This window comes from Sminthopsis crassicaudata, chromosome 3 (assembly GCF_048593235.1).
Source record: "Sminthopsis crassicaudata isolate SCR6 chromosome 3, ASM4859323v1, whole genome shotgun sequence".
Taxonomy (NCBI): domain Eukaryota; kingdom Metazoa; phylum Chordata; class Mammalia; order Dasyuromorphia; family Dasyuridae; genus Sminthopsis; species Sminthopsis crassicaudata.
The window spans coordinates 470,227,395-470,240,691 of record NC_133619.1 but is presented as its reverse complement, the minus strand read 5'-3'; the positions used below and the strand labels follow the sequence as shown (position 1 = coordinate 470,240,691).

General features: G+C 29.9%; 1 protein-coding gene across 1 annotated transcript in view; it reads left to right on the top strand.

The window, feature by feature from the left end:
• Window positions 1–13,297, top strand: part of NBEA (neurobeachin) — a 699,286-nt gene that overhangs the window by 239,920 nt on the left and 446,069 nt on the right. Inside the window, 1 exon segment of the mRNA XM_074303499.1 lies at window positions 10,664–11,102. Within this exon segment, the coding sequence (XP_074159600.1) occupies window positions 10,664–11,102 (439 nt within the window).

Below are 13,297 nucleotides of genomic sequence, written 5' to 3'. Positions count from 1 at the left end.
GACATACTTATTAGATGCAATGAAAAGCAGTAAGAAAACGAAGCATCTGGCAACCAACTGCCTGTTTCTGACAAGGTTAAGATCACTCAGACTAATAATGTTCCTGTTTTCTATACTGACATGGCCTATTGCAACAGAAACTGATGAGAACTGTTGAAAATTTACAAGCCTACTGTCATTGTTATAACATGCACAGATGTAATCAGTTATACTTTTGCTGCTGTTGATGCTTAACTTCCCATTCAAATGAATTGGGTTAAACACTCAAGGTTCTTTAATATTATAAATGAGCAGTATGAAATACAGAAAGGCTAAAGAAAGTCTTTTTTAATTGGCAGCAAAATTGGAAGCACATCCTTTACAATAATTTCAAATTCTATAAAAACTCTAATAAAAATAAATGCATTAAGATAGGTAAGAAAATTAATAAAAATTTTTGGTAGTTCTTTACATTCTAAAATATTACTTCTGATGAAAATCTGTCTGTAAATGTTTTAGTTTAATATGTATTTATTTTCATTGAAATACTATTAATTCTCATTATTTTCCTGACTTGATATTATTTGTTAAATTAAGGTAATATATGATTAATATTTTTAAGTTTATATAAGCATATATTTAAAAATAGATTTTAAAAAGTGAGATAGTTCTTACTTAGAATTTATTTTCTGTTTACTGTAACTGATATTTTTGGATTATGCATTTTATATACAAAGAATTGAATTTATAAATATATATGTGTGTGTGTACACACACACACACACACACACACACACACACACACACACACACACATATATATATATTTGTATCAGTCAGTCAGCCAGTAATTATTTATTAAATACCTACTCTGTCTCAACTACTGTACTAAGCATTGGGGAATACAAAAAGAGGCCAAAAAACAGTCCCTGCCCTTAAGAAGCTCACAGTGTAATGGGGAAGACAATTAACAAATATACGAGCTATATAAAGGGAAATTAGGAAATAATTAGCAGAGGGAAAACCTTAGAATTGAGAAATTGGAATATATGGGTACAGAATAAATATTAGAATTAACACTTTCATTTAGAACCCACCATATTTTTAAGGTAGAGAAGATCATCTTTGTCCATTATAAGATCTTTTCCCAAGAGTTAAAGAAACATTAAATCAAATATTTTGAGGTATCTTTATTACTAACCAATTCCTTTCATTTTTTGATATAACTTAAAATTCTATTCTCATGTTTTTCTTATTTTTGCTATTACTTTGAAAACATACTATAAATAGTTGTAAATTCTTAGATACCCTGCTAAAATAAAGTAAGTTTTTAAAATTAAGTCTATAAATCAGCCAAATTCAGAGTAAAGTCTAGTGTAGATCATATGTTCTCTAGTAATTAAAGGGAAATATATGTGTACATTAATACTTAATTTTGCCTAACTTATTTTGTAGACTTGTAATAGTTACAATAATGTACTTTATGTAAATATGAAATAAAAATGCTAAGGAAAATAAAGAAAAGAGACAAATATAAATAGAAGTGGTTTTGTGTTTGTTTTTTTCATGAAATCATCATCTAACAGTATTTTATTTCAAGGTTTCAAAAAAGTTGATTTCCAGACTTGATAAATTTTAATTTTAATTCAATTTTATTTATTTATTATTTTATGTAGTTAGTTTTAATTTCATTGTCTTGTTTATCTTACTAGGCAATACTTTTTTTTTTTTTTTAAAGATGATATACTTTTATGTTGTATGTTATGATACAAGAAACTCTTAACTTATTCTTGGAACATTTAGAGTATGTTTATTTACAAATTTTAATGAAATAATTTTAGTTGATTGATATTTCTAGCAGTTAGGTCTAAACATTACACCATGACCTAATAGTAATGACTGGTTTCTTTTTCTTTTCTTTTTCTTTTTCTTTTTTTTAATGGTATTTTATTTTTTCACATACATGTAAAGATAGTTTTCAATATTGATATTCACAAAATCTTGTTTCCCAAATTTTTCCATCTCTCCTTCCTTCCCAAAACAGCAAGTAATCTGATATAGTCTAAATGTATGCAATTCTTTTACAAATATTTCCATATTTCTCAAGATAAAAAAGGATTTTAAAAAGGGTTAAAAAAAAACACTGTAATATTCTCTCTAAAATGTAATTTTCTCTTGTTGGGATTTTCTTGGGGTCTCTGGAGGCAGCTTTAGTTTCAGTTCAGTAATCACCACACTACAGCCAGGGGTTAAAGTTCATATCCTTTATTGTCTCTTTCCAAGTCTTGTCTCCTTTCTTGCGGCCTGGTTAGCTTTCTTAGAGGCCTATCTCTCTTATTGGTTCTGAAAGTTTAAGCTCCCGCCTGCCTTCTCTGGCTTCTGAATCTTCTCAACTGAATCCTGGCTCTGAGAGCTTCTAGTGCACTTGTGTGTTTGACCCTAAGAGCCTCTTGTTAATATGCCCCACATTAAGTATACACCAATCATTCTATCACTAGGAAACCATTATTTGTTGTAGGATTAAATCAATACTAAACTAGATTTAACCATTGTCTCCTCAATTCCACTTAGTACCTTGTTTCAAGTTCTGGCCCATAAACAGCTCCTTGTAGGGTCAGATCAATCATACTGAACCATGCTAAATTAGATAACTATTGTCTCAATCAATTCCACTGCCTTAGTACCTTGTAAGAATCCTTTGTTTCAAGTTCAGAGTTCTGGCCCATTAAAAAACAACAAAGGTAAACGCTATGTTTTGATCCACATTCAATTTCCATAGTTTTCTCTCTGGATGTGGATGGCACTTTCTGTTACAAGTCTATTGGAGTTGCCTTGAATCACCTCATTATTGAAAAGAGCCAAGTCCATCACAGTTGATCATCACATAATCTTGTTGCTTTATATAATGTTCTTTCAGTTCTACTCATTCACTTATCAGTTCATGTAAGTCTCTTCAGGCCTTTCTAAAATCATCCTGCTGATCATTTATTTTTTCTAAAACAATAATATTCCATTACACTCATATATTATAACTTATTTAGTCATTCCCCATCTGATGGGCATCCACTCAGTTTCTAGGTTCTTCCCACTACAAAAAGGACTGCTACAACATTTTTGTACATGTGATCCTTTTCTCCCTTATATGATCTCTTTGGGAAACAGACCTGGTAGAGACACTGCTGGATCAAAGGATGTGCACAATTTAGTTCTAAATTGCTCTGCAGAATGCTTGGATCATTACACAACTCCACCAACAATGCATTAGTGTTCCAGTTTTCCCATATCTCCTCCAACATTCATCACTATCTTTTCTTGTTTTCTTAATCAATCTGAGAAGTCTGATATGGTACCTCAGAGTTGTCTTACTTTGCATTTCTGTAATTAGTAATGATTTAGGGCATTTTTTCATGCGACTAGAAATGGCTTTAATTTCTTTGTCTGAAAATTGTCTCTGTTCATATCCTTTGATAACTGGTTTCTTTTAAGAACTGACAATTGTAGCACCTTTTTACCTCCTCACATCTTCTTTATGAATGGAGTAAGGGAATCAGTCAGAGAAAATTTATGTATTGTTCCAGAGCTGAGAGAAAAATCATGAATCAAGATTTCTAACTTCATATGATGTTCCCAAACATCCTATCCATTTGAGTGGTAAAGTGGCATGGTCTTGTGGGAAGGTAGCTTGTTTGAAGAGATATAGGATTCTTATTTGAGACTTGGTTTGACACTTACTATACCACCTCTCTTCCTGCTTCCTCAGGTATATTTTTGAACCTTAATTTCTCCAATTGTCAAGTGGAGTATTTTATAAAGAGAAGATTTGTTCAGTTGTGAGGACTTGTTAGTATTTTTATTTATAGAAATCACAGAAATGAGAATGAAAATTTCTATTTTTCCATATCTAAGATTTAGTCATTGAATACAGATGCTATTGTTCACTACGTCCATTGTGAACTGGATGGGGTGAGATAAGTTGTCTCAATTGAAAGACATGATAGAAAGAAATATTTTTAGGTCTTTTTAAAATTTTATTTCTTATGCCAAGGGATAGTGATTTTTTTTTTTTTTTGTTCTAGTAAAGGAAGTATTAGCTATTTAGAAGTTATTTTTTAATATTTTAGTTCTTTAATATAAGATTTTTAAGTTACAGTATTTGATGCTGTAATATCAGGAGGTAGGTGGTTTGGGATGTTGCTTAGGAAGAGTACTTATAAAGAAATGAGAAATAGTAAATAAATGTATATTCCTTTTAGTTGGATATCAGCAAAGAAGCTTATAAGCTGCTTTTTCTTGATTTTAATAATAGAGTGTTTTCTTATTCAATTATCGTAATATTGTAATAAGACACAAACCTAGAATCTATGGGAAAAGGTAAAAGTTAAGGATGAAGATAGAATTTGTTTATCCTCTTCTCATCATCATTAGAGACTTTTCAATCCCGTATTTCCTTTCATAAGGAGTTTTTAACCTTTATTTTAAAGTATGATGTTTTTCTTCTTAGTCTAGTGAAGCATAGAAGCCTTTTCAGAAAAATGCAAAGAATTCCAAAATAAAATTATTTTGCATGCATAAATGAATAAATGATAATATATGAATTGATTTGATATAAAATTATAATATTCTTATATAACTAGAGACTGTAAGTAAAATCAAGTAGATTTTCTAATTAAAATAAACAAGTTAAATAAATTTAATTCTGTCTTTCCTTTTCCTTCATTTTTAATTAGAAATTTTGTTTTTGTTTGTTCATAAATATGATTATCATGATTGAGCATAAGCATTGAAGTGAAACTATGCCCCTTCTCTCTCCCTCAATGACTTAATTATAATTTTCTACAGTGTTAAACTAATTCATTCCTTAAAATGCCCTGCAACTCTGGAATCATTGTTTTCTGCATCAATGAAGAGGGGTGCAAAGCAGAAATTTTGGCATCAGTAACCGCAAATATACCCTGCATCAACATTGTTGTTCTATTAATCATTCTTACTCTGATTTTCACTGCATTCTAATTACTTAAACTTATTTCTCTATGTTTCTTTACAAGAGAAAAAAAATAGATGAATTGTTGCTGTTGCCACTCTTTTTTTTCCTTTTCAGAACTCTGGTGTTGTCACTGTTGCTTCTTTATTTCAACCTCCTTACCTCTCTTTCTTTCTCTTTTTTTAGGCTTACTGGTACCATATTCTCATACCTAGTTTGATCACCTACCTTACTACCATTAGCCCCAGACTCTGTAATTTAGAAAACTAGGCTTCTATCAAATACATTTACTGGTGATTTTATATTTTTTTTAGTTTTGGTGATGGAATTGAGGTAGGAGTAGTTTAATAACTGTCACCAGTTATTAATTAAGTAATTAATTAAGTTATTAATAACTGTCAATATCTATTGATTTTATGCTGTCAATCATTTCATGGATGCTAAAAGCTGTGTCAAATTACTCTTTTTTTATTTAATAATTACTATATCTAGGTGAGCCATAGCTATTAAAGAAATCAGCTATTTATGGGACAATTACATTACAAAAAATTACAAATTACAAATTACAAAATTACAAAAAAAAATTGTTCTTAGCAAATTTTGGCCAAATTTTATATTTTTTTTATCTTAATTATGAAGTGTAGTTGTAAGATAATAAGTTGATTTATGTTTTAAATTTTTTCATATTTCATTTTCCCCAATTACATTTTAAACAAATTTTAAACTTTTTTTTTTTTAAGTTTTGAAGTCCAAAAACAATCCAATTTTATACATGTGCAATCATGTAAAACATATCCATGTTAGTTATGTTGTTCAAGAACAAAAAGAAGGAAAGAAAGGAAGTATGAATTAGTGTGCTTCACTCTGTATTGATTCAATATCAGTTATTTCTCTTGAGATAGATAGCCTGCTTCATCATGAGGTCTTTAGGATTGTCTTGAATCATTATGGCTGAGAATAGATAAGTGATTCACAGTTCTTCATTATACAATATTGCTTTCTACTATACACAGTATTCTCATTCTGCTCACTTTATTTGCAAGTCTTAATAGGCTTTTCTGAAATTATTCTACTTGCCATTTCTTTTAGCACAGTAATATTCTATCATAATCATGTACCACAGCTCATTCAGCTGTGGATATCTCCTTGATTTCCATTTCTTAACCATCAGAAAAAGAGCTACTATAAATGTTTTTGTGCAAATATGTCCTTTTCCCTTTAAAAAAAAAATATCTCTTTGAGATACAGAGCTAGCAGTAGTATTGTTGGATCAAAAGTTATGCACAATTGTATAGCCCTTTGGTCATAGTTCTGAATTGCTTTCCAGAATGGTTGGATTAGTTCACAACTCCACTGAGTTGCATTAGTTGTCCCAGTTTTCCTATATTCCCTTCAACATATATCATTTTCCTTCTTTGTCATATTAGTCATTCTGGCAGGGTCAGTTTGATTTTAATAATCATATCTCTAATCAATAATTATTTAGAGCATTTTTCATGTGACTATAGATAACTTTGATTTCTTCATATGAAAATTGCCTATTCATAAGGACTGGGAAATGAATGTAAACTGTTATTTTTACCTTCTGAATCCAATTCTTCCTGTGCAACAAAAAATTCGGTTCTACACACATATATTGTATCTAAATTATACTGTAATATATTTAACATATATAAGACTGCTTGCCATCAGGGGGAGGGGGTTGGGGGAGGAAGGGAAAAAATCTGAATAGAAGTAAGTGCAAGGGATAATGTTGTAAAAAATTACCCATGCATATGTACTGTCAAAAAAATGTTATAATTATAAAATAAAATAAAAAATTAAAAAAAAAAAAAAAAAAAAAAAAAAAAAAAAAGAAAATTGCCTATTCATAACCTTGGATCATTTATGAATTACGGAATGATAAATACTTATTAAGGACATCTATATGCTAGCCACTATGCTATAAATTTTAAAACAAATGAAGATAATCTGAAAAGGGGAAACATTAACATTGGAGGGGGTGGAGAAATAGAATGAACAGGGATGGTCTCTAGAAAAAGGTTGATTTTAACCTTACTTTTGATAAAAGACAAGGATACTTACAGATCTATAGGGATAAGAGGTCAAAGAATTACAGGCAGAGAGGACAGTGAAGGCAAATGCACAGAGATGCTCATATTGAAGGAAACATTGATGGTATAGATAGTTGTAAATATGTAGAAGAAGGTAAAGTTTAAGAAGGCTGTAAATGTGTGATACAAGGCCTAGTTTATGAAGAGTTTTAATGCCAAACAAAAGTTTTTATTTGGCCTTAGAGGGAAAAAAAAAAGGTATTTGAATTCTTTGACCAAACAAAGTGATGATATGGTTAGACTTATATTTTAGAAAAAACATCTTGGAAGTTTAGTGGAGGATAAATTAGATTGATAAGGAAAACAGAAGTTTTTTGCAGTAGTTCTGGTAAATGGTGATGAAGTTCTGAAGGTATGATATAGCTGTATGAGTAGAGAGAATATTAGATGTTATGAAGACAGAAATGGCAATTTGTCAATGGAATGGCTATGTGTAATGACCAAGGAGTAGAGAATGATACCAAGATTGTAGCTCTGAGTGACCTAGAAGATGATGGTAATTTAAAGAGTGATAGTGAATTTCAAAAGGAGAGTGTTTTGGGGAAAAGGTGAGTTCTCTTTTAAATATATTGAGTTTGAAATACTCAATATTCAAGAAAAATTTGGAAATATATAACTATAGTTCAGTCAAGAAATTATGGAAGCTGATATAGCTCTATCATTTATATGCATAGTGATAAAAATTGGAACCATGGTAGCTGATATTATCAAGACAATAAAATAGAGTGAAAAGAAGAGTCCAAGAACAGAGACTTAGGCTTTATAAATTTGAAAATATTTTCTATTATCTTTTTCTAGGTTGTTGAGAAAAATAGTAGTACCAAGTTAAGCACAGGTTTATAAGGTACTCTGGTGGGCATTCCATGATAAAATAAACTTCAATCATTGACAATTTTTCTTTGACTTTGACTGTCTAACAATTTTAATTTATTATCTAATTTATGGCCAATTTGATTAGAATGTTGAATTGCAAAAGGGGGATAATGTGTAAAAAATCTAGAGAGGTAGATTGAAAATGAGAAGCAATAGTTGGATGATAGCTTGAGAATATGAGAAGATTAAACAAAAAAATTAAGATTTATTTTAGAAAACAAGGGATACATGATCATGTTTTTGGTCCATGGGAAAGGACATAGTTGATACACAAAAACGGGAGATAAGAAAGAAAATAAAAGGGACAAGTTCTCACATTTTTTTTTGGAGATAATAGTAATGACACAATTTAAGATTTGGTAGAAAGAACTGTACCTCTTTATTAGAGAAGGGACCAAAGGAAAACCAAGTAAGAGGTTATTTTAAGAATTTTTGATATATATACACATACATAGTTGGCAGTGAAGAAGGAGATCAAATTGAATTTTCTCTCTTTTAAGTGAAATGGGAAGCAAGCAAGATTCTGCTAGGAGAACACTAGGCTTCTTAAGATCTCCTGTCCCTCCTTTTCAGCTTCATTTTATTGTGTTTTCTCTCTCCTTTTCCACTCCTTTCCTCCCGCTCCCGTTGGATTATGAACTTCTTTAGGACATAAACTATTTTATGCCTTTTTTTTTTTTTTTTAAATCCTTAGAGCTTAGAACACTGCCTGGCATTTAATAGGTGCTTATTAAATATTTATTGACTCTAACATTCTTTTTATTTTTTTTTTTTAATTTATTTTTTCATTCATTCATTTGTTTGTTTTGCTGAGGCAATTGGGGTTAAGTGACTTGTCCAGGACCACACAGCCAGGAAGTGTTACATGTCTGAGGCCAGATTTGAACACAGATCCTCATGACTTCAGGGGTGGTGCTCTATCTACTACACCTACTAGCTGCCCCTCTGACATTCTTTTAAAAGGAGAAATAACCATTACAGAGAATGTATTAGAGAACCTTCTGTAAAAGTATATATGTAAGTAGTCTTACTTATCTATGAGTAAGTAGTAAGTAAGTAAGTAAGAAAGAAGTAAGTCTTCTTGGATAAATGTAAATTTAAGAAGTTAATCCCTAACAGACTAAAGAGCCTTAGATCCAGTATCAGAGATCCTGGAGTCCTGGTACTAGCATTTATTATCTGTGTGATGTGGATAAGCCATTTAACATCTCCATTTCTCAGTTATTTCATCTTTTAAATTATAGGGTTGGATTAGAACATCTTCAAGGTTCCTTCCAACTCTAAATTCATGAAAAAGTTTTTGTTACATATATTTCCATATCTTTACCTGCGAGTGGTCTTCCCAAAAGTATATAAATTTTGATAACTGAAATCTTGCAAATTAACTTGACTAGATTTTCTTTCTAAGGACCATGCTTTAAACTAAGATCACTCTGCCTTTCATTAATTGGCTAACAATAGGTCCCAGACCAAGTGCCTCATTGATCATTTTTAGCTCCTGAATGCTGAGTGAGAGTATAACAATTGTTTCTGATTTGGCTGGAAACCTAGAGTGTCTTCCCCTCTCCTGTTGATTTTTTTTTATTGTTCTTGACTAGGTAGAAAGAGGCTATTCTTTGCCTCATTTAATTATTTATTTTAATTACTGAATGGATTTTGCCTCAGAGAAACCAAGACCTGAGAAACCTTAGCTTATAAAGGCCTAGGGCTTCCACTGTACTAGGGATATTTCCATTTGTCCTGATGTGTATCTTGCCACTGATTCTAGACTGATCTGGAGGAGAGATGACTGTACAACTCTGTCTCATTTAAATCCAATTCACGTGCAAGTCATCTCATCCTCCTCCTGATGTTGTTGGTTTGCTTACAGAAGAAAAGACAAACATTAGCTAATTCATGGATTCATATTTCTTATTCCATTTACTTTGTTCTAATCCAATATAAACATTTTTTAAACTTATAAATGTAAGTTTATTTTATATAGGTTTTAATATCTTGAACAGGCACCTTTGTGACATTTGAATGTTTTTTTCATATCTCTCACATGGTTTGATTTTTAAAGAAATTATAACTTGATAGGCTTTTAAATAGCTTTAGCAAAATATCAGGAATTCTCATGTAATTGTGATAGTAAAGTAACTAATAAAGAAAATATTAATATGATAAGTTCTAATAAGCTGTTATTAAAAAGTACCATAAATGACATTTTCTAATGTTTTTTTAAAGTATTAATTTTCTTTTCCAGCTGATGTGCTAAATGAGTATTTCCTATTTAATTGGATATTTATCACATGAATATTTCTATATTTTAAAAACTAATTTTATAACCATATATTATTATTTGCCACTTAGTACATTTTTTGATTCATTGTTATGTAATATCAGCAATGTTATAGAAAATGTTTAAAAACTGACTCTGATGAAGAAAAATGCCCACAGCACATTTTTACATATAATCTATATTATTTACATTTTCTCCATCATTTTGTTAAGTTTAAACAATGGAAGCAATCGTGCTTTCTCTTGCAATATTTGCAAATTCCCAAGATATAAATTTATACATTGAAAATGTAATGGTCAGCTTTTCAGGAGTTGTTTTGAGTTGTCTCCTACTTCATTACAATATGCAAAGTATTAAAATATTCAAATTTATATAAATCACTGGTATAATTTATTTAATTTCTTAAACATTTTATACCCACTTCTTTGAATACAGAAACTCCAGCTACATTTCAGGATAACATGAAAGAAAAAGACACACCAACCCCTGGTGAAGAGATTCAGCTGGAAAGTTCAATTCCTCATACAGATTCAGGAATTGGAGAGGAACAGATACCTAGCATCTTGAATGGAGCAGAACTAGAGACTAGTGCAGGTCCTGATGCTATGAGTGAATTATTGTCTACTTTGTCTTCTGAGGTGAAAAAATCACAAGAAAGCTTAACTGAGAGCCCTAATGAAATGCTCAAGCCTGCACCATCCATATCTAGTATCAGCCAAACCAAAGGCATTAATGTCAAGGAAATACTAAAAAGCCTTGTAGCTGCCCCTGTCGAAATTCCAGAATGTGGTCCTGACCCTATCCCTTACCCAGATCCTGCATTGAAGAGGGAAACCCATGCTATTCTTCCTATGCAGTTTCATTCCTTTGACAGGTATGTACTGAGCTTATTATTCATATTATTATAAGTATACATGTGTATTAGATCATTAAACCATCAAAAATATTTGGAATGTGATATTTAAGTGATAATTAATTAGAAATTAAGTCTAATAGTGTTTTGTAATTACATAATTCAGAGCATTATAATTGAATTGAGGCCATCAAATTGGGAGAATAAACTTGATTAACTTTAGAATTTCTTTGAAAACAATTTTATAATTTAATAAATTTTTATTTATACTATGCTTAAAGAATACAAGGCAGTATGATTGAACTGAGCAGGAAACTTAGATTTTATATTAGGTTTCTCTGATTTATGCTTTTATTCAGACAATAGCCCTGGGCCCGCTTCTTCACCTGTAAAATGAACAAAATGATATGCAATCTAGTTGCTAAGATTCATAGGTTTTATGAAAATATTATAGTAGACAATCACCCAGATATTTAGAGATTATATTTCAAGTTTAAATGCTCAAATGTGAATTTACACAAGTAAAGAGGAAACAGAAGCTTGTTTGATCACGTTTCTCATGTAGAAATGCTTCATTGAAATATAAATTTCATTGTAAAGTATAAGATTATTTTTTTGCCAGATTTCTAAAACACCTAAGAAGAATGAAAAAATCTCAATTAACTAGATTAGAAAATTCTTAAAAGTTGACAATGTGTTGAAATGATTCAAAAGTATTTATAATTATTTTTATTTTATTCAGAAGGAAAATATCTTTTTCTAAAGCCATGGAAAATAAAAGGAAATAATTAATTCATGAAAATGAAATAAGAATTTTGACCTAACATAACTTTCCACTTCAGTAATGAATGTGTAGAGGAAATTTTTTTTTTTAAAGTTATACTATAAAATACTTTACACTAAATTCTAGCATGAATGATGTACATTTACAAGAATTTTTAAAAAGTATCAGATTGGCATCTGAATCAAATCGTTATCATTGAAGTTTGAAAGTACTTTTTTATCCAAAGAAATAAAATGTTTGAAAGTGACTAGTTTAAATGGGGGTGGATTTATTTGTTTTGGTGAGGGAAAAAAAAAGTGATCCAAGAATTAGTAAAATGACATTGAAAACGTAGAAAGAATAGAAAACCATAATTATAGACCAATAAATCTTATTTCAGATAGGTTTAGAAACATTTTAAGAAAGCTAATTCTCTTCTAAATTTCATAGTAAATTTCTATTTTAGCCTGCTTATTGAGAAAACTACTTTTCTGCTTGTCAACTGACTTATAATGATTTGAGAAAAATTGTTTGTTGTAATTTTTTTATAAAATATCACACAAACATATGTAATGTTTATGTAAATAATGATTTTGGCAAATATTTTGTGAAGATAGATTACATGTCCTTTGTGATTTCAAATTTTTATTTCATATATTTTAGAAATGATTTAGGAAACAAGGAAATTCTATCTTGTTAACTTTTCTTGGTATGTTGATGTTTTGTTTTTATGTTAATTTTAAAAACAATGGTAACCACTTTTAGCAAAATGTACAAAGAATAATTGGACTTGTAAAAATTAAGAATTTTAAGAGGATTCATGCTAGTTAAAAGTGATTTTGTTGGGTAACACCTTGAATATTGAAAAGAACTTATATTTTTTTAAGGAGAAAGTATCTTAAAAGTTACAAATTTGAGTTTGGATTGGTGATAACTATTTTAGTATCCCAGTATTCTAGTATACAGGTTTTTTTTTAAACTTTAAACCAGGAATAATGGTAAAATGATGACATGTCTTCAAAATGTAGTATATATATTTCTGTGAAAATAAAAAACCGTTATTTTTAAACTTTTATATAATGGTTTGTTTTTAAAATCATCATCATGGGCTAAAATTTTGACAAAAGGATGCCATGTCAAGGGTTATTGAAATTCTTTTAAGAGAAGCCAAATCAAATATAGAATAAGCAGGAATACATTTCTAATTTGTTATGTATTTTAATATGGATTTAAATTAGAATAATTTTATCTCCTAATTTCATCCTGACTAAAGATTAAGATTTCACTAAACAGTTCCCAGTAGCAAATATAAGTTTATAACATCAAGCTTTTAAAATATCACAAAACTTTTATATTGTTCCCAGTAACACCTAGAAATAGGTAAAGGAGTGCATTTGTTTTCTAAAATGTGCATGTAGGAGTGATGTAGCAAAGCACAAAGCATTTTCTAAGT